A 22,826-nucleotide genomic window follows, 5' to 3' on the forward strand; every position below is an offset into this window, starting at 1 on the left:
TTTTAAACTTATACTGTGAGGACAACATCGTCAGTGCATCTATTGAACCAATCGTGAACGCAACAACGAGAAGATGAAATGTTTACTACACTCTTAGAAATAAAAGTGCTAAGAAGAACCATATAAGGTTCTTCGACTTGTCCTCGTAGGAGAACCCCTTTTGGGTCCAGGTAGAACCTTTTTTTTTTATAAAGGTTCCACCAATTACCCTTTTGGAGGGTTCCACCAAGAACCCTTTTAAAACCCTTTATTCAGGAAAGGGGTTTTAAAGGGTTCTCTGGATCAAAATGGTTCTTATTGGAACCACTTTGAAAGTGTTTTTCAGAAGCAAATGGTTCCAGGTAGAACCTCAGCCCTTGAAGAACACTTTTGGAACCCTTATTTCTAAGAATGTACCAAATGTCTACTTGAGCATAAATTCAGAGTCTACCATTTGCCGTGCAACCTTACAGAGATGAGAAGATGATAAACTGCACATTTTTGTACAGACCAAAGCTTTGTGTTGCCCTTTTCCACTCATGACAGACATGAGAGTGAAAAGGATTCCCTAATAATAAGATATTGTGCCGTAAGTGTACATTTTTGTCAAGGTTACCTAAGTGTTTCTCACACAATCTTAACAGACATGATGGTTGAAGTTTGATGTTTAGACAGTAAGGCAAAAAAAAGGTGAATTATGTATGAGCTAATAACCGATCGAGCATACACTCTTAGAAATAAGGGTTCCAAAACGGTCCTTCTACAAGGGCTGAGGTTCTACCTGGAACCATTTGCTTCTGAAAAACACTTTCAAAATGGTTCCAGTAAGAACCATATTGATCCAGAGAACCCTTTAAAACCCGTTTCCTGAATAAAGGGTTTTAAGGTGGAACCTTTATAAAAAGGTTCTACGCCTAAAAGGGTTCTCCTATGCGGACAAGCCGAAGAACCTTATATGGTTCTTCTTAGCACTTTTATTTCTAAGAGTGTAGTAGACAAGACATTATCAACAAAAGGTTAATGCAGCTCATTGTCAGTGAATCCGCCAAAATCCAGCAGTGTTGAAAAATAGGCAACTACATGGAGCCACTTCAAAATCTGGTGGTGACATTGTATGACATTGATTTTAACTATTTCAAACCCATTTCCGTTGAAGATAATTTGCAGATACACAAGATGTGCGCAGATATGGTCTGGAGTTGGTCAGGAATGTTTCAGCCCTGATCTGACACAAAGTTCTAATTTTTCGAGCCTCCACATAGACAGAAAGCACAAAGACAGACTGCATGTGAACAATGTGTCACAAAATAGAAAAACACAAATATGTCCGATGCTTTTGTAAAAGTGTGACTTGGAGGAATGTTATCTAGCCAGAGCTGTAACAATAGCATCCATTCCACATTCACTGAACATAGACATTCACTCATTCTCACCGCAAAACAAAGTCACTCTTTAAAAACCTTGTTCCTTTTCATCCAGGAAGTCAAAAGTCTTTTTCTCTTCAAATCCACATCCTCCCATACACATGGACATTTGTACATGGCTGACGGAGACGTCACAGAGCGTCCAAATGGAGGGATAGTGTTGTTTAAGACTGTGTCCCTTCTAATAGATGACCTCATAGACTGTTGCTTTCTTATCTCCTGAGCCCGTCACAATGTACTTATCATCTATGGAGATGTCGCAGCTCAGCACTGAGGACGACTCCTTGGACTGTAACGGAAATAATGTTGGTCAACACAATTTTCTCAGGAATAATGTTCATATAACAAACAGTACAGCCAAAACATTTGCATTAAAAAATATATTTTGCGGACCGCAAATCATGTTTTGGCATGTGGCGCCACCTACCGCTGTCTACCAATCATTGCAGTCAGTAGAGTCTCAGCTGCCGAGCAACCACGGGTTGCCAGTTACGTCTGAGCTACAATGGCGGATAAAACGAAACCTAAAAGACCTAGGTATTTTGAATTTGATTGTAGTAACTGTTTTTGGCCACATTCTTAAATATGGTGCCTTTAATACGCTGTACTGCATGTTTTAAAAAAAAACGTGCAATATGGGGATTGGGTAAATTGGACACTCTAAATTGACCATAGGTATGAGAATGAGGGTTGATTGGTTGTTTGTCTCTCAATATGTGTATGTATGATCATGGTGGTGGTTAGAGGGGCTGTTAAATGTAATGAATAATAATAATAATGTTGAATTCCTTGTTTCTCACATACCTGAAATATACTGGCTCCATACGGGGTTCTCCAGGCATTGAGCAGATTGTCTTTCCCTGTGCTCACAAACCACTTGCCTGCAGGGGAAAGGAAACATATTTATGTCCTTTACATTGATGGAGTGAAGTGGTAAACAGTCCAGTTCCAATTTAGTTAAATTTCATGTTCACATTCACATTCATACAGTTACTGTGTACATTTTAAACTGGGTCAGATTGTCATGTTGTGGCTTTCTGTCATATATGATGAGTAAATGAGGAGGTTTTGGTGTGAAAATGGGCTCAAACTGAGTTTTTGAGTGAACACTCGTGTGACACGCGTCTCGGCTGCTTTGGCACATCTTGCTGGTGACACATGGTTAAAGCACATCTGAAAACTGACTTTTATATACTGGGTCATAGTTAGAATGTTTGTGTTCTTATGTCTTATTGGTTCCTGCTTTTACTTCATACCTTCTTTTGAAAACGACAGTGTAATTGATTACATTGAATGGATTGTTTTCTCATGTTTCTTATCTTTTATTCAGTCTCCCACACAAACCTTTCACATGAGCACTGTAAATGTGTTTTTTTCTTCTTTTCTCTTGACAAAGTTAAATCACTGTTACAGCAACATTCTCATCACTTCAAAGACACACCAGTTTGATCAACAAGCATTTTCTTCAACACCTGGCACATTTGCATAATTTAATTCCTGTAAGATCTCAATAAATGTGTAAATCCTTACCACAGTGAGCGAATCTGAGTGAGAGCACGCAGCTTTCATGCAGGTGCAGCTGGTACTTGTCAGGTTTGGTGACATGCAGCACCTCCACATTACTGTTCTCCATTCCCACTGCCAGCCACTCGCCCGTTGGACAGTATCCCAGTGAGAAGATCTGCATCCAAAACCCAAACAGTTTCAGCAGTTTGCTCTTATGGATTATATAGATATAATACATCATCTCACAGCTCACTATGTTCCAATAGTGACCCTGAAAAGATGGTGCTTGTCTGTGGGTGGTGGACACTGAGAATGTTGGATTGTGTTATTCTGAGCTGTCACAACAGATGGCTGCTTCACTTTCCAAAGACATACGCCGTCATATCCCACATGATGACAATTTTAGACCGTATAAAGATGGATAACATGACAGCTCCTCAGTATTGAAGCCAAAACATCTGGTGTCTGGCTGCAGAATTGGTCATAGACCCCAATGTCCTCCATGTTTGCCGATTGTACCGCCCACACGGAAACGGGTTTAGGTGAATATGCATACTTTTTTTGTCGCAGAGGCGTTCAGTGCAAACGGAAACGGCGCTTTAGGGGACCTGAGGCTACGTTTACATCTTGACGATCTGAACAGAAGACGCAAAAGTGGCATCACGTCTTCAGTTCGCGTTTGGAAGAGCGTTTTCGGGGGAGGAAATCTGTGTGCATACAGTGACGCAAAAGTATGTGGAATTCGATTGGGTATGCATGCCAGGCGGCTAGGTGGCGCTGTGATACACTATCACACAACAACACCGCCATGTCTGAGCACTTGCGGAGAATCTTCCTTCTTCTCTTATCTGTGCCGCGAAAACCAAAACATGGCTACCGCCGGTAACAAGAAGCTGCCAGAGCCAGTGTGTGCGTGCATGCGTGTTGTAAACAGTTGGATGGATCTCACTTGTGTGGCACAACTGTGTTTTCTCATTAACTACTTAGGTTTATGACAGAAAGTCACAAGATTTGTCGCTCATTGTTTTTCTTTTCTTTCTTTTTTAAAGGAGTCATATTATACCCTATTTCTCCAAGTTAACCTAGTTCCCTGGTGTCCTAATGAACATGTCTGTGACATGCTTTGGTCAAAATACCATAAGGATGAAGCACCATAGCAGTTCAATCACCCTGCCAAAACAGCCCTGTTCAGAACGCTCTGTGTAGTAGTATCTCTTTAGGTCCACCTTAAAAAAAAGTAAAACAAAACTTAAGGGACTGAAAATGACATCAGCCACAGAGGCTACTGGGAGATAACAGCAGTTAGCATTTGGAAAAGTGATCATTTGCAGGCTCTAGCAGGCACATTGCTGTCATATATAACATGTATCCACTGGACAGATAAATCCTCTGAGGCTGGACGTTTGTGTAGGACTCTGTGCTGCACTGTGGAGCCTAGAATAGAACTAGCGGAATTCACAGACTTCTGTTTTTTTGATACTGTTGCCCTCGTCAATGTTTTACGGACAAAGCGGAGCTCCGCGAAACATCGACTCCAGGAAATTAGCGCATTGTGACGTCCCAATGAGTGCGGAAGTCAACATCGCGTTTCATCTCCTGTACTTAGACTGAGGAGGACCACAAAAAAATGAGTGAGTCATCTTTTTTCACACTTTGGCGACTGATAGGGCCTCCAGAGTCCCAAATATAAGGATTTAAATGATTAAAAAGCTGATTTTGCATAATATGCCCCCTTTTAATGAAAAAAAGTTGGAGGGGGGGGGGGTGTAAATTAATTAAATATTCACACGGAAACTCAGTTCATTCTGTCTCTATTTCTGTTATTATATCTGTAATGTTTACAATGACTTCTTCTCTGTTTTTTAATGTAATCTTACAGCGCAGCTACAGTGCTGACATATGTACAACACCATATGAAAAGTGCCGTTTCCGTCTGGGCGTGGCCTGAGTCAAATCTTTTTTTTCCCTACAGTGATCTATGCTTGTTTACATTCAAGCCTTTGATGGTGCGTAGCCGCTTTTGGAGGTTAGAAAATAATATATACTACTGGAAGGTGTCACTCTCTGTCTGGCCTGCTCGCTTTAATGCACACTCACCACCATCACCATCTTTTCAGGAAATTGCAGTAATGATCTATTATTGCTGCCCTTCCCTTCACCTGAGAAAATACTTAATTGTTAAATGCTAAAAGGCATTTGAGGGGGAATGCAGGCCAGAAAAAGCAGAGCTCCGTTTAGCCTTTAATGTTGGTTAAATGTTCTGATCTGTGTTCCTAAATTATTGCAATAACGCAAAGCCAGAAAGTGTAATAAGACACACTGCAAATAGCTGTGCAAATGAATGTGCATTTAATAGTATTTGCGTGCTGTATACCTGGGAGGTGAAATCATGCTGCTGCAGCTGCCGTCCCTCCCTCAGGTCCCACGACCGGACGGTGTTGTCCAGGCCTCCAGTCCACAGCTTGGTCCCATCATTAGAAATGTCGATACAACTGGCCCCATCAGTGTGGCCCTGGAACTGCCTGCATAAAAAACCCACAAGCAACAAAACAGTCATTGTCACATCTCCATCTTAATTGAAGGTGAGAAAGCATCTTTACAGTTTCATTATTCATATCTTAGGTTTTATGACGGCACAAGAGACAGGAATACATCTTAGATACAGAACACAGACTGATGAGCAGCGTCTGAATAATTATCACACCTTCTGCCAGCAGCAGGTGAACTTATTAGTCACAATGTGGGATGATAATGTGACTGGCAGAATTTAAAGCCTACACACTCTACGTCATACACGAGAAAGAAACACTGGTGTAAATCTGCAAGGACCACAGTAAAACACATAAAAAACTAACAATTATGATTTGAGTCTTGTTGCAGAGGCAGCTTTGAGATGTTGAATCATCAATGATCTCCCACCCTCAGCTGCCAAGCTTCAGAGCTCCATACCTGACCAGTGTCTGGTTGTGAAGATCCCAGACAGCTATGTTTCCATCTGAGCAGCAGGAGAAGCAGACCTTTGAGTCAGGACTGATGGCCAGAGCGTAACATGCAGGTGCCGATGATGTTAGTTCAGCTTTTATTCGAGGAGTCGGAGTGGCCAAATCCCAGATGGACAAAGTACTCGCCTCACCACCGACTATGAGAGTCCGCCCGTCAGGAAGAAGTCGACAAGAGCGAATGTAGTTGTCTCTGTTCTGATGTGACAGACACACAAGTGGTGTTTACTGTCATTCAAAGGGAGAAATGTATAAACTCTAAGAATATTATCCATAAGTTACAATGTAGGGGTTACTGTAGCCAACTCACAAGGCAGTCCAGCTGGGATACAGGGGTCTTGTTGCCCGGGTGACTGATGTCCCACACCTTGACGCAGCCCTTGCCGCCGGTGTAGACGTGACGTGTCGGATTACTGATAGTGACAGCACACACCACTTCCCCGTGGCTGAGGGTGTTGATTTGCCGTGCATGGCGTGGGATGCCTGGGCCAATCAGCGCGTCTGGAGGAAAAGGCACGGGCTGCATTTGTCCATCAGCACTCACATGAAAGGAGTAGGCCCTGACGAGAAGAAAAATAGTTTGAGGAGTGATAAAGGAAGGTGAGATGAGGGGAAAGCAGTGTGGTGTTTGAGAATGAGGAGGGCAGAAACATACGGTTTTCCACCAGGAATGCCAGACAGATTGGGAGGAAGGCCAGGGACACGGATGTGGTGGTGAGGATCAAATCCCACCTACAAAATATGAAGGTAAAAATAATTGAACAACTCGACCTGAAACTATAGTACATTTTTTGATGTCATCTGTTGATCTGTTCTCATCATATCATAGAATATATTTAGAATATATTTAAATAATGGATGTGGCAAGTTAAGGTAAAGCCAATATGGAAGTTCCTGAAACCTGTATTGTCCTGAATGGCTATTAGAGGGCGAAAAGTCAGTTTGATTCTCTGGAGATTGTGCAGAGATGAAGTCGCTGGGGAGATCCTCCCTCGTATCATCTTCAGTTAATGTCCAAGTTATTGTCCAAGTGAAAATGATCCCACGTCTAACTTTAATCATGTCAGTAAACATTTTCCAGAGGTGTTTATGCTCTCAATCACTAATTTGTAATTTAAGGTCCCATTTTGAACTCCTTAGGACTTAAATCAAACGCTCACTTCTTCCGACTGTTAGGACTTCCAGAGTCCCAAATGTTGAAATGATTAAAAAGTTGATTTTGCATATGTCCCCTTTAATGTTTATGTGTGTCCGTTTGTGCTCATGTACCACTTGCGTGCGTCCGTAAGCCGCCACTGCAGCAGCCGCCACTGCGCTCATTTGTGGAGAGATGTTATGCAGGCCCGTGTAGGCTGCTCCAGCGCCACTCAGCTCTCCGTTCAAACCTGGGTGAGGAACCATACCGAATGGCCCAGGATACGAGCAGGGCAATGCCAGCGGTGTACGAAGACCAGGAGCTGTGAGACAAAACACTTTTTACTCCCATTGTTCTTCTGGGTACAGTCAGATCAACAGGACACACAGCATCTATAACATCTATTTTAAAGGTACAGTACGTCAAATTTTGCAGTCGAATATCCCTCACATCACCTTTAGCTTCAGCTTTTCAATCTATGTAACGCTCACTTAGCAATAAAACACAAAAGATGTTTAGCTCCTTTTGGGCCATCGTTACAACATGGTGGTCCAAAATGGCAGCTTTCATAGAGTTGACACAGTTTGCGATATATTATATTATCTATTTGTGTTTAGGTCGAAAAATTTAATGCTCACGTAGCGTCTCGACACCTGTCGGTTTTACCGGTCCAGACCTCAGACCCGGTGTGATGGTACTGCTGGGTGTCGGAGCATCAGAGCGGGATGTGGGGGTGCTGGACTTGGACACAGGAGTAGTGGACTTCTCATTCTTGTCATCCAAAAAAACAGAAAGAGCAAAATAATCTGAATGAAATGTTTAAAAATAAAAATAAATCAGATCCAGCAGAAGGATTCATGCTTTGACTGAATATATGATCGATGAAATGGATATTCTATTAAATAATCCAGGATTATGTTACAAAGTAACATGTCTATTTTGATGTAATAAGTAATCTATCCATCCACTTTCTACTGCTTTATCCTCCCACAGGAGGGTCGCGGGGGTGAAATTATAAAACAGATATCATTCCCTGCCTGAAGGTATTTATATTTTGTATTTATTTATTCATTCATTCATCTTCTACGGCTTTATCCTCCACATGATACTTGGACAGGTCACCACTCCATCACAGAGCCACATAGAGACACCCATCCACTATCACACTATGATCTACTTAGAGTGTTTAATTCGCCTAATCCCTTGGCCTAAATCTGCATGTTTTTGGACTGTGGGAGGAAACCAGAGAACCCAGAGAAAACACACACTCACACGGGGAGAACAAGCAGTATTTTCAGAATATCACAGTGTAAGTTGTGTATGGAACTCATGCACCTGCAGCGTCTATGGAAGTAAATCTGAGTTTGAATTCAAATTTCTAACACTGAATTTTTTTGCATCGAAATTAGACTTTGAATTTTAAAAACCATCAAATTTCAAGCACTGTTTTTTTGCCATTCATTTTTTTTTTCAATGTTGAAATAAATTCAGTCTAAAAAAATTCGATGTCTCAAAAAATTCAGTTGCAAAAAATTCGATGTCTCAAAAAATTCAGTTGCAAAAAATTCAATGTCTCAAAAAATTCAGTTGCAAAAAATTTGATGTCTCAAAAAATTCACTTGCAAAAAATTCAATGTCTCAAAAAATTCACTTGCAAAAATTCAGTCGCAAAAAATTCACTTGCAAAAACATCAGTTAATATCCGGGTCACTAGAGAGAAGCAATCGATCCCTGTCTCAATTCATCCAACACCAATCAACGTACGCTCCATTGGCCATACATGAATTACAGTTTAATACTAAACCTCATAACTTGATTTGTGGCGCCACCACTGGCTGCTCCTTGTTGTCTATCAGACGAACTGAGTAAATGCAATAAGCGCCTGGCTAACTGGAAAATGTCATCATGCTGACTACCCTGTCATCACAAACAGCATAGAAAAATTAGGATAGTACAAACCAGTAGCAGAAAGATGATGTTTTAAACAGATAAAAGTTACTGGACTTTAATTAGGATGACCATATTTAGAAAGGAGGCCACTTGGCTCTGCTTCGAGATACTTAAATTATACTTGGATGAATTGAGACAGGGATCAATTGCTTCTCTCTGGTGACCCGGATATTAACTGATGTTTTTGCAAGTGAATTTTTTGCGACTGAATTTTTGCAAGTTAATTTTTTGTGACTGAATTTTTGCAAGTTAATTTTTTGAGACTGAATTTTTTGAGACATTGAATTTTTTGCAACTGAATTTTTTGAGACATCGAATTTTTTGCAACTGAATTTTTTTGAGACATCAAATTTTTTGCAACTGAATTTTTTGAGACATAAAATTTTTTGCAACTGAATTTTTTCAAAAAAAATGAATGGCAAAAAAAAAACAGTGCTTGAAATTTGATGTTTTTTAAAATTCAGTCTAATTTCGTTGCAAAAAAATTCAGTGTTAGAAATTCGAATTCAAACTCAGATGGCACAGATTTACTTCCATAAGGGTCCTCCAGCTCTAAGACAACAACTTGGAAGAGAAGTTGAATTTGAAAATTGTGTAGGACTCTGTGCTGCACTTTGGAGCCAAGAATAGAACTTATCGGCAACTTCGCAGACTTCCAGATACTGTTGCCCTCGCCAGTGTTTTATGGACAAAGCGGAGCTCCGCGAGACAACAATTCCAGGAAATTAGCGCAGAAGTCAACATCACGTGTTTCATCGCCATGCTCTCCCGATTTGACACCCTCTCCATCCATCCATCTATTATCTACCGCATGATCCTCGCGGAGGGTTGTGGGGGGTGCTGTGCCTATCTCAGCTGACATAGGGCGACAGGCGGCCATCACAGGGCCACATATAGAGACGAACAACCATTCACTCACATCTACTGTCAATTTAGAGTGACCAATTCACCTAATCCCCATAATGCATGTTTTTGGACTGTGGGAGGAAGCTGGAGAACCCGGAGAAAACCCATGCACACACGGGGAGAACATGCAAACTCCTTTCAGAAAGGCCGTTGTTCCAACCGGGGCTGGAAGTTGTTCCCCCTCCATCCTCTCATCTATTATATTTTGAATTTTTTCTTAAAGCCTCAACATCTACCAACAACTACCCTGACAACTGGTGAATCAGAAGATCAGAAGGCTATAAAAATCCAAATGACTCACCAGATTAATCTCTTTGGACTTGGATGAAGGTGTGCTGCTGGAAGAGGCAACGGAGGAAGGGCTCAGGGGAGCATCCTTCTTCAACAGGCGACTTTTGTCTAATCCGTTCTCTCGAGGAGAGTGGGCGGGGCTTCCTCGAGGAGAGACGGGATCCTGTGATGGGCGAGTACAGACAGAGATGCGCATTTAAAAAATAAATAAATAAATAAATAAAAGTTATATTCTTTAAGTGTTCAGTACCTCGTTGGAGACATCCACCACCAAGTTGTCATCGCTCTTCTCTCCATCACTTTCCTGCCATGGAAACAAAGAGAAACAATGACTCTGACCTCAATCAATTCGTTTTTTTTTAATTTGTATAAAACAGAATGGTTTCAGGTCTTAAAACCATATGTAATTAAATTACAAGGCAACATAATTTTCCCTAAAAACACAATGAGTGTGAAAACTCACACTTCACTCGTTTGTTATTGTGACAAGAATTCTGCATGTGATAATGAAACAGGGTTAACATGAAATCAAGGAATTAATTAGGGTAACAAAAATGGACCATTAACTTTTTCTTAACATAAATAAATCCTCTCTTCTACTAAAATGCGACTCAAACATCTTTACTCACATAGCGCGTGGAGGCTAAATCTTTGTCATCTGTCTTCTGTTTCTTGCTGTCGGAGGAGTAATCGTTTGAGCTGCGGTGCTTCTCTGTGGGCCGTAAACTGGATGAGGGAGACACGGACGAGCTCTGCAAGAAATAAGAAACACGTACATCAGAGAAGATGAAAAAAAAACATATACATATTGTTATTAGTTTCCTCATCTTTTATGCAGTGAACACCACAAAACTTCTGCAAACCTCTGGATGGGCTGAAGCCAGAAAACTAAGACGTGAATGTCTCCACACCTGCATCAATAAACCAGAAACTGAGTGCAAGATTGACAATTCACCACTTAAAGGTGAAGTAAGTAGTTTATAGGGCCATCTAGAGGAGAGGCTGAAATTTACAACAAAGAACTGCTCCTCTGCTCACCCCCTCCCTTCCCTGAGCGCTACGGTATCCTCAGCCGGTCAAATTTCGTCCTCGTCGTCTTTCTCCGTGTCAGCAGATGAGGTTCGTGAGGCGAGGGAGAGGGCGAGCTACCGCGGCCGTAGCAGACGAAGCGGAGAGAGTGGAGGCGGGACTCCCGCTACAAGTAAAGCGACGCTTGATTTGTTCTCTCGTGTTTGTCCTTACAGGCTCCGGTAGAAACATGGCGTCTCGCTGCTAACAGTGGCAATGCAACCGCGGCCCGCGACCATGTTATTTTACATGACTATTTGAAACACTACGAAAATGAAACAAAAAGTATTATACAGCGACTAGACAATGCAGGAGCACATAATATGTATAAAAAAGTGGATTTTGGTTTATATAAACCCATAAATACTACACAGTGTCCCTTTAATGCTGAAAGGGTAGTAGGATACTGTATATTGGTCTTCTTATAGCTGAGGTTTGTGATTTGTTTCTGAAACATTTGTTGTTGTGTACACTCTTAGAAATAAAAGTGCTAAGTTGAACCATATAAAGTTCTTCGGCTTGTCCTCATAGGAGAACCCGTTTTGGTTCCAGGTGGAACCTTGAACCCTTAAGACTCGTTTATACCTGCGCGCAACGCCGTGGCGTGGGGCTCCGCAGACGGCGCACGACCATACAAGTATGTACGGAGGCCTTATCCTCGTGCGTTGTTCGTTGCAGTCTTTGCCACAACGGCAGGGGGCGTACAACCAAAATATTCAACTTGTACTGCCGGTAAACGTCCGCTGCCTAGCAACAGTAGTAAACTACAACTTTCTGCATATCGCTTACATTGGTCTCAAAATGACTGTCCATCTCTCTGTGTTTCAAGTATTCGGACAAACATCCCATAATCCACCAGAATCACAGGGAGGGCTTTTCCCCCTGGATCACCACTCTTTCCATGGGCTCGTCTTTTACCCTTCACAAAGCGATCCCTCTTTTTTTTCATGTCCTACGGCAAAAACCATCGTCAGAAGAGTCATACAAATGCTTGGACAAGCAGACCTGCTCAGCCAGCCACAGTTGGCGCTATGGGGATTATAAACTACACTGCGGCGAGTATAAACCAGGCTTCAGTGTTACCATGAACCCTCTTAAACCCCTTTATTCAGGAAATTGGTTTTAAAGTGTTCTCTGGATCAAAATTCTGATCTTCGTGTATTACATTCTCTGTATTGGCCATTTTTGGCAAAATATCCAATTTGAGAATGAGTCGCGGCTGCGTCTGGAGAACAATCAGCTGATGCACTGGAGTCGGCGAAGACGTATAGCGCGTCATTTCAGGCAGAGGAGACGCGCTATTTTCATGAATGTGGTCGTGCTAACTATGAGACGAAGATTGCTCCAAAGACCTACAAGGTAGTTTATGTCCATGGCATTTACTGCAGAATATGGTTTGGACCCGAGTTCGCTTTCTCACCAGAGGGACCGCACCAGAGTCTGACATTTGGTGCGGAGTCAAGCGGACCGAGACCACCTCTTTTTGGCGATCTCGGTCTGCTTGATTTGGTGCGGACCCGAGTGCGATTGATGCTTTCACACCAACGAAAATTAAACGAACTAGAGTTTTTGGTTCGAATGGATCGTTTAGTGCGCACCAACTACTGTTGGTGTGAAAGCACCCTAAGACTTCCTCCAGCATTGCTAAATAAGGACAAATCTGGGACTAAGAGCGCAGTGAAAGTGTGATCCAATCCACGGCATCACTTTAAAAACTCCTCCGCTTGTCAAAACCATTTTGTTCTCACTGTATTCACAACTGTGAAGGCAGTGCTGCGTCCTTGACAGTTTGACTGTGCCATCATGGCTTGAGCTCAGCTGCATTATTTTTGAAAGCCGAGACGGAGGAGCTGGCCCACCGATGTCTCTGTTTTCTTAATCAAATCTGGCATCCTTTGAATAGCATTACTGAAGGATTTTAATCGTCTGAGCAGCAAAGATCAAAATAAGGTCAGCGGAACATTTCCTCTCTTGCTCGGCCCGTCCCTGCTGATCTCTCGCTCTCATTGGGAGGCGCTCCTCACACGGTGCACGACGAACACAGGGAAGAAAAATAAAGCGGGACCTTTACCTCGACCTTTCCTCTAACTCACGCTTGTAACCTTTCCGCTGCCCTTTGGCGTGCTGCAAGTGTTGATGACAATGATTCTGTGGGGGAGTAGTAACGTTTGTTTGTGTGTGGTGTGTGTGGTGTGTGTGTGTGTGTGTGTGTGTGTGTGTGTGTGTGTGTGTGTGTGTGTGTGTGTGTGTGTGTGTGTGTGTGTGTGTGTGTGTGTGTGTGTGTGTGTGTGTGTGTGTGTGTGTGTGCTTGCATGCAGTTGGACAGCATATGTATTTATGCATTTTAGTGATATGCACTTTGGGGCTGAACAAGTGTCAGAGTTTACATGACAGGTTGATTCTTGACAGAGACTCAGTTGAACACCCCCTCCCCTACCCTCCAACCCCCCTCTCGCTCTCTCTATTTCCAGACTGATTAGATTAATTAGCCTGCAAATTGGTTCTTTCAAAAACATCGAGGCAAATTAATTTTGCAATGGAGACAAATGAAGGCCGCGCCGGCAGCACAGGCACTGTGAGTGTAAAGAACTGTGCAGTGTTGCTGGATGAAGCTATTCATTTAAAAGTATGTCATAATTGTATCCGCCTCCTATTCCTAATGGATTCTGCAAGTCCTGATAATGTTCGTGCAACCTCTACCATTGTCCTTTTTGGACCAAATATGCACTATTAATAATTATGATGTGTATTTTTTTGTTTGTTTTGTATCAAAAAAAATAGATTGGTATGAATAATAGCTGTTGCTAATGTGGAAGTGCCTGACACCCATATTCTCTTGAATGGTCAGTAGAGGCCTCCACTGGATTGTATGTAAGACCACTCATATGATTTACAAATCATGAGGAGTTTATGGTCACAGTGACTCAGTTCTTCTTTAACTCACTACAATGTCCATAATGTGAATGTAGTCTCATTTAAAGGAACACTTTGCCGACTTTGCTGCGACTGATAATGGATGTCAATCACAGTGACCTGCAAAGTTTTTAGTACGATCCACCCCTATTTTCACCCTCTCATCTACTTTTGGTCTCCTTCCAGTTTAAAAAAAAACAAACAAACAAACAAGCAAACAATTTCACCAACGGATGGGGTCACATCGGGTTGCCACTTGGTTCAACCCAATTGGAGTCATATTATACCCTATTTCTCCAAGTTAACCTAGTTCCCTGGTGTCCTAATGAACATGTCTGTGACATGCTTTGGTCAAAATACCATAAGGATGAAGCACCACAGCAGTTCAATCACCTCCCAAAACAGCCCTGTTCAGAACGCTCTGTTTAGTAGTATTTCTTTAGGTCCACCTTAAAAAAAAGTAAAACAAATCTTAAGGGACAGGAAATGACATCAGCCACAGAGGCTACTGGGAGCTAACAACAGTTAGCATTTGGAAAAGTGATCATTTGCAGGCTCTAGCAGGCACATTGCCGTCATATATAACATGTATCCACTGGACAGATAAATCCTCTGAGTCTGGAAGTTTGTGTAGGACACTGTGCTGCACTGTGGAGCAATAATAACAATAGACAATATAACTTTTCGCATACTTCCGGTTTTCGGATACCGTTGCCCTTGCCAGTTTTACGGACAAAGCAGAGCGAGACAACAATTCCAGGAATTTAGCGCATTGTGACGTCCCAATGAGTGCGGAAGTCAACATTGCGTGTTTCATCTCCTGTACTTAGACTGAGGAGGACCACAAAAACATGAGTGAGTCATCTTTTTTCACACGTTGCCGTGATAGGACCTCCAGAGTCACAAATATAAGGATTTAAATGATTAAAAAGTAGATTTTGCATAATATGGGACCTTTAAAAACAGCATCAACTGCAGTGATTAAGCTGCAGCGTGTTTACAGCGATGGGCAAACCACTGTAAAGGTCAATCTGAACCTGAAAGAGGCCTCATTAAGAATTAATTTCTCCAGCTTTTCTACAGTATATAATCAAAGATGTAGACTCTGTTAGAGGGTGACATCTCTTGAGTGATTAGACTTAAGGTCATTTAAAAAGTCAGCATCTCTTTTCATTTGTCAGTAACTCATCAAATGGACTGAAAGGGAGCAACACAGATTCATGAGGACAAAGTCAATGGCATTGATTTAGTAACTGAACCAATAATGAACTGGAATAGAGTAATTTGATTAGTGCACTCAATCCCACTTGACAACAACAACAGGCCTGAGGAGGCGCAGTCTAAGAACACGTTATGACGACATACATAACTGGTTAGCTTACATCCGTTAAAATGCGCCATTGTTCTCGTTCATTGGTGCACAGATTCCCACCAGCTTAATGTGAGGAGCGCAGATTAAAACACAAAATCTCGATAAATAATTAATAATCAAACTTAAGTTCCTTCTGCAGCAATGCAGTCTCTCATATGTCAGTGTGTGAGGAACTAACGCCAGCGACATAAGACACAGATGTTTTCGGATGTTCCCGCACACACACACACACACACATACTGTAACCTGTGGACTGTTGCCAAGGCAACTGCAGACCACTGATAGGGGCATATTGGTTTCATGAAGCGACTGTTGCCCGCCATGTCAAAGAGCAGCATGTGCACGTGTGGGTGTGTGTTCACCGTGTGCTAATGAAGGGGCATTTATCATTCTGCTCTATCTATCTTTACCACTGATTTCTGACAATGCAACACACACACACACACACACACACACACAAACAAACAAACATGCATACACACACAGCTTATCACCGTTATCATGAAGCCTACAGCTCTGAGTGTGAGTTTGTGGGGGAGGATATATATATACTACATGGGGGGCAGAAGATAACATATTAAAACATTCCTCCTCTCTGAACCTTCTCCAAAACACCAGAGAACAGTGTGTGTGTATGTGTGTGTGTGTGTGTGTGTGTGTGCTGCTTGAATAAAGAAATGCTAATCTGCTCATTGAGTATTCAACAAACCAAATGCTTGCCCTGGGAAAAAAAGCTCAGCTTAAGGGACTAATTATGGCAAGCTCTGGTTGTTCCATTGATCTGTTTCACTGCCTCTTTTTCACTCCCTCCTTCTTTCACTAACCAGTCTCGCGCTTGTATTCATTTATTTTTTTATTTTTTTTACTCATCTTGGGGTTTCTCTATCATCACACTTTTTTTCTTCCTATTGGGCATATTTTCCACAAATCAGATATTTAAAATACATGATTATGCTGCAACGGGACAACTGCGGAATACATAAATACACAAGTGGATCGGAGCATGTGCACTTTTACACAGGGATTTCTAAGAAATGCATTAAAAGTATTAGCATTGCTTAACAGAGTAAGTAAAAATTAGCTTTTCAAATAAACGCTAACATTTTTTTTAAAAATTGATAATAAATGTGAATATGAATATATATGAATATGAAAACCCGGAAAAAAGAAAATTCCATATTTAATACATTACTTCATCTTTGATATTATAAACCATTAAAAAAATGGAGCATCATTCATACAGCCTTACAAATGAATTTAACACACAGGCTATAACAATGGAATCATATCATACCAGGTTTTATAGTTTACAGCAGGGGTCTCAAACTTGCTTTTGGCCTGCCACAATATCAACTTAAAATGAGTTTAGAGCTGAAACGATTAATTGATTAATACATTTATCGTCAACTATTTTGATTATTTGATGACTAAAACAAGATTTTTGATGATGTTTGATGTTTCAGCTTCTTAAATGTGATTTTTTTCTTCGTTTCTTTGCTCCACATAACAAAGAAATCCTTAAAACAGAATCATTTTGGCTAACACTGATCGACGTTTTTGTTGGTCACTTACCTTGACTGAGTCTCTGTCTGAGGATGCGATAGGATAGAGAAAAAGGAAAGGATTAAAGCATATAATATATTAAGAAAACTTTTGCAAAAGTACAAACTCGTTGGTGGCCATGTGGCTTGTGGGTAATGTATTAATGAAATAGGCCACTGAATCCAACAATGATAAATCAGTGACTACTACTCTGCTACTTTGTGTACAAACATATTCTTAGGACAATGTATCACACAGATAAGTCTTTTGTTCAGGGAATAAAAAGGGCTTTTCCTGTGTGTGTAGGCTGCTGCAAAGCGCTGTCAGCTGTACGTACGATGCTGAGCCAGAGGAAAGGATATTTAGAAACCAGCTCTGGCTGTAGCTTTGTTTTTTCTGTTTCTCCAGAACAAAAAAAAAACCTACAAGGTCACAAAAAATTTATTTTTTAAGTTTTAAAGGAGATGTCATCAATAGAATCATTCTCAGATTTCCTAAACATTTGAGTCTCTTTGGAGAATGATTTCAAGTCTGTTCTCATCTCTGTATGACTCAATTAATGCATCTCGTGCATTGTACATGTACTGCATATAAACAGTTGACTAATATTTATCATCATATAAGACTGATGCATCATGTGTAAGCTCTACTATAACTAACTGGTGAATATTTTACAGTATTAATTGCAGTATCAAAATAAAACCCACAAAAACTTTTGCAAATACTTAAAATGTGACAAATATTCTGAGACAACAAAGCCTGCTGCCCATGTATAAACTGTATAGTAAGTTTGCGTGCACACATCATCTTCAGAGACAGTGTCATAGATTTTTATTTGATTTTCTTTTGTCTGATATCAGACTTGAATTCAAAATAATGAATGTGAGATGTGTGTCCTCAACACAAGAAAGAACTCCAACCTTGTTAAAAAGTAACTAAGTAACTTTTACTCAGGGTAAATTTTAAACAAGCTACTTTTATCACTTTTACTTGAGTACATTTTTAGACCAGTACTTGTACTTGAGTACAATTTGATCAAAATAGTGGTACTTTTACTTGAGTAAAATATTTGAGTCCTCTTTCCACCTCTGATTATTGGATATCGGCAAACACACCAAGATCTGCCAATATGACTAATGCCTACAACAGTAGGGTACCTTCTCTACAACCCTCTACAACTGTTATTTTTTAACGTTTATTTAATTTAGCTCAATTAAGAAAATGTATATCTACATGAGTAGGCAAAACACTATGTCAATTTCTCTACAGAAGAGACCAAATGACCTCTGGAGTTGGGAAAAACGTTTATATCGGTATGTTGGCCCAAGCACTTCTGATATGTCAGTATATCGGTTATCGTCCAACATCGTGCATCCCTAATCACCGCATCAAAAAAGCAGAACTAACACTTTAAGGTGTGAGTGGTGTGATTTTCTGACCTGTTTATATCACAGGGTTTGTGATCAGGAGTTTGCAGTAAAATTGCAGCATTTCCAACAGTAAAGAAATGCATTTTCCTCAGCTGGAGATGGAACTGTTACCAGCTGAGCTCCTAAAAGGTATGAGCATTACCTGAGCTAGAATTTGTTAGCTTTACTTCAGCTCCAGGGCATTGTTAAGTCCTCTGCTAGACACACACGCACATAATCTCTGTGTAGTAATTTAATGTTGCTCCTCAAAGGACAGAAGAATCACTGTCGTTCTATGTTCTGCTTCACTCGCAAATTATAATCCCTGTTTGACCAATTCAAATGGCAGAATAACGAATCAGATTTGAACAGCTGTTCATTCAGAGCACTTACAAACAGTGCAAGTGAGGCTATAATTCACACCTTTAACTAGTGAACAAAGCATTAGCATTTATTTCTATTTAACATATTTGGTATCTGCATGAGTAAAATAAAACAGCACTGTAAAAAACAGGCTTGTTTACTGTATATCAGAGCTTTTATCTCCATACATAATCTATCAGTTGCTGTCATTTTAATATGACACAAATTTGAATGATGAAAAACAAAAGATAAAATGATGTATGACGCAACAGTCAGGTCAGAAGTCTGGGACTGGTTTCAGACTTTGAGACTCCAGTGTGCATTGCCATCTTATTAATTTAAGTTAATAGTTTTATTCAATAAAAATGCAGGAGAAAGAAAAAATAATCTAAATCAGTGATGCATGGTAAGACCTGTTCTAGACACGGAGACGCCAAACACTGTCTGTACACACAGAGCAGGCCTCACCTCTCACATGTTCACTGTTGTTATCGTGGTGTTTCCTCTCGTCCTTCAGCGGCAGCTGGTGACTCAGAGCGGAGGACAGAGCCAGCAGACTGGCAGTACTGGTGCCAGGGGGCAGCGAGGGCTGGAGGCCGGCTGGGTGCGGTGTGAGGGGCACGGGGATGGCGTGGCCGTGTGTGAGGTGCTGGGCCTGGAGCTGCTGCTGCTGAATCACAGAAACACTGTTCAAAGATATACGTTTTCAAGTTGGTAGAAGACAAAACAAGCAGCAGGGATGAGGGTAGAAATAACCTCAGCGACTTCCTGGCCAGTGCTGCATAACAGACTCTGACAGCAATATCTTCAATTTAAAAAAAATATATATAAAAAAATTGGGTGTGATATGATTTTTTTCACGGCTACAGAGCATAGTGTTGACATGATGCCAGCTGGAGCTGCTTCTGTGGATTGACACAGAACATTTGTTGTGATATAAAGGTAATATATCACACTACCGTTCAAAAGTTTGGGCTCACTTAGAAATGTCCTTATTTTTTAAGGAAAATCACTTTTTCTCAATGAATAACATTAAATGAATCAGAAATACACTCTATACATTGTTAACGTGGTAAACGACTATTCTAGCTGCAAATGTCTGGTTTTTAATGGAATATGTACATAGGTGTAAAGAGGCCCATTTCCAGTGTTCTAATGGTACATTGTGTTTGCCAATCACGTAAGGCTATTGGATGATTAGAAAACCCTTGTGCAATGATGTGAGCACAGCTGAAAACAGTTTTGCTGGTTCTTTGACAAAAGGGCAAAATTATTATTTTGAATAAAAAATTATTCTTTCTGATCTTGTCAATGTCGAGCCTATATTTTCAATTCATTTTGCAACTCTTTTGATGAATAAAAGTGTGACTTTTAATGGAAAACACAAGCAAGTTGTATAGGTGACCCCAAACTTTTGAATGGTAGTGTAATAACCAATCAATTGGCCTGGTCTGTTTTAAAAGTCTCCTTAAAACTTGTTAAAGTATCTCTGGTTTTGCAACAACAATGGCCGTATTTTTGAAGAATTTTGTATTTTTGAACACAGATGTTGTTCCTGCCACTCATCAGCCCACACTCAATGTGATACACCCATTTGTGTGAATTGTGCAGTGTTGTAATGTAAAGAAGCACAACTACTTCCTTACAGTACTTAAGTACAAAATGACTCCACTACTTTTCTGAAATAAATTGTGTCCTTTTACACCAATGGACTTCCCCGAATTATCTTTGTTACGACCAAACAACACCAGAAGAAGAAATGTTGGTAAATGTTCAGTATTTATAGCTGCTTTACACATTAAAGGTGCATTCTGTAATAAATCTAAAGCAACTGGCCATGAAATCCTACTAATATGTCACTGAGACTTAGGAATAATGTTCATACATACTGAACTCACCAACAACAACAGTACAGCCAAAATATTTGCATTAAAAAAAAATATTTTGCCCGACCGCAAATCATGTTTATGTTTTGAAATCATGTTCTGGCATGTAGCTACAATGGCAGAGGCAAAGCGAGGGTCCATATAGGACATGCTTTTGAACAGTGAAGAGAGCTGAAAGCTGAGAGGAATTTCAAAACGGATGCAGAATTGGCTACTCTTCTCCTAGACAGGTAAGTTAAGCTTGGCTAACTAAGTTAGCATCATAGCTCGACTGGGATGGACATTTGGAATACTTTGAACTGTCGAGTAATAACGTTATTCTTGTCGATCATAGAAACAAACGTTAGCAGCACAGCTAACGCTAGCAACATTAGCACTGTCCTGGTACTGGAGGGGAGGGGGTGGTGTAGGAGGCAGATATGACTCGCCGCTGTATTTTGAATATGAGTGTGGTAACCGTTTTTGGCCACTTTCTTAAATATGGTGCCTTATGGTGTCTTGCCCAAGGACACAGTCTGGTGGAGAGGGAAACGAACCCACAACATTCAAGTAGAAAGACAATTCACTCTACCACATCACTCAATTCTAACTGCTCACTCCTTACTTTGACTTCTAGCTAATGTCAGAAAATTACATTTTGATACTCAAGTACAGTAAAATGTGACTTCAGCTTCTACCAAAGTCAATTGTTGTACTTGTATCCCTAGCTTGCATCTACAGTACCTGTCATGTTTATGTCAAAAAAATAAATAGATCTTCATATCCCACATGAAACATTCACTAAACCTCCATTTTAGTAGAAAAAAACACTTAAAGCACTGAAGCACAGAAGACACACATCTATGTGTCTATGTGCCTAAATGCTTTTCTGTTTCACATTATTCACATAATGCTGCCTTTTTACACACTTCAACACATGGAATGGAGGAGCAAAGAATGACCTTCTGTCTCTTCACTACCTGTGGTAAAAGCCTGTAATCCATGTAATGTCTTTCAAAGCATGCCTCAAAGCACTGCTAGTTCTTCCTCGCATGGGAATAATACACAACTCCTTATATGGACATCCTGGGGGTGAGTGTTTATAGGTCACATATTCACTTTACATCGCATTTAGTAGTGATATAAAGTAGCAATAATTGTGCAGAAGTCACAAAATAGACATTTTTAAAAGGAGCCAAGTGAACTTTGAATCAAATTTCACAAATTCAATCTGAATTTAATCATTTTCGGGACCTTTTACTCAGATGTGTTTATATAGTTGCTGAAAATGAATGGCATTTTTCATCAGATTGTCTATAGGTTGTGCTGAAAATAGAATATAACTATAACCTCTGTATATACTACTACTGTATGTTTAAACATAGTAATGGAAAAAGCAGCCAAATGCTCTGTGTTCTAAGGGTTAGGACTAGTGTGAGAACAAATTTTGATTCAAAACTATCAAACTGATTACATCTTGACCTTGTAAGGACATTTGAGCAGATCCTCCCAACTTTATATGGCTTTTAAGTGGTTAAAGGAGTCATATCATACCCTATTTCTCCAAGTGAACCTAGTTCCCTGGTGTCCTAATGAACATGTCTGTGACATGCTTTGGTCAAAATACCATAAGGATGAAGCACCACAGCAGTTCAATCACCCTACCAAAACAGCCCTGTTCAAAAGCTCTGTTTAGTAGTATCTCTTTAGGTCCACCTTAAAAAAAAAAAAAAAGTAAAAAGAGACTTAAGGGACAGGAAATGACATCAGCCACAGAAGCTACTGGGAGCTAACAGCATTTGGAAAAATTATAATTTGCAGGCTCTAGCAGGCACATTGCCCTCATATATAACATGTATCCACTGGACAGATAAATCCTCTGAGGCTGGAAGTTTGTGTAGGACTCTGTGCTGCACTGTGGAGCCAAGAATAGAACTTTTCGCGGACTTCCTGTTTTCAGATACCGTTGCCCTCGCCAGCACTCTGGCGTTTTTTTTAAGGAAAAAAACGGAGCTCCACGGGACAACAATTCCAGGAATTTAGGGCATTGTGACGTCCCAGTGAGTGTGGAAGTCAGCATCGTGTGTTTCATCTCCTGTACTTA

The 22,826-nt window shown here is 40.6% G+C and overlaps 1 protein-coding gene across 12 annotated transcripts in view; it reads right to left on the bottom strand.

The window, feature by feature from the left end:
• Window positions 1–1,584: 1,584 nt before the first annotated feature.
• The window catches only part of LOC310940409 (transducin-like enhancer protein 4), a gene marked incomplete at both ends in the record, with an annotated part of 38,242 nt that continues 17,000 nt past the window's right edge, over window positions 1,585–22,826 (bottom strand). For 4 of the 12 annotated variants that reach the window (XM_083905370.1, XM_083905371.1, XM_083905373.1 and 1 more), the window contains 14 exons: window positions 1,585–1,692; window positions 2,208–2,284; window positions 2,934–3,084; window positions 5,284–5,431; window positions 5,859–6,106; window positions 6,219–6,468; window positions 6,564–6,640; window positions 7,178–7,365; window positions 7,682–7,814; window positions 10,201–10,353; window positions 10,441–10,494; window positions 10,820–10,942; window positions 17,116–17,132; window positions 19,326–19,527. In XM_083905370.1, the coding sequence (XP_083761496.1) occupies window positions 1,585–1,692; window positions 2,208–2,284; window positions 2,934–3,084; window positions 5,284–5,431; window positions 5,859–6,106; window positions 6,219–6,468; window positions 6,564–6,640; window positions 7,178–7,365; window positions 7,682–7,814; window positions 10,201–10,353; window positions 10,441–10,494; window positions 10,820–10,942; window positions 17,116–17,132; window positions 19,326–19,527 (1,929 nt within the window). Of the gene's footprint in view, window positions 1,693–2,207; window positions 2,285–2,933; window positions 3,085–5,283; window positions 5,432–5,858; window positions 6,107–6,218; window positions 6,469–6,563; window positions 6,641–7,177; window positions 7,366–7,681; window positions 7,815–10,200; window positions 10,354–10,440; window positions 10,495–10,819; window positions 10,943–17,115; window positions 17,133–19,311; window positions 19,528–22,826 lie in introns of all 12 variants that reach the window. The other 8 variants (XM_083905372.1, XM_083905374.1, XM_083905369.1 and 5 more) reach the window with 4 other exon arrangements.

Source organism: Microchirus variegatus, assembly GCF_963457635.1.
Source record: "Microchirus variegatus genome assembly, chromosome: 18".
In the NCBI taxonomy this organism is placed as follows: domain Eukaryota; kingdom Metazoa; phylum Chordata; class Actinopteri; order Pleuronectiformes; family Soleidae; genus Microchirus; species Microchirus variegatus.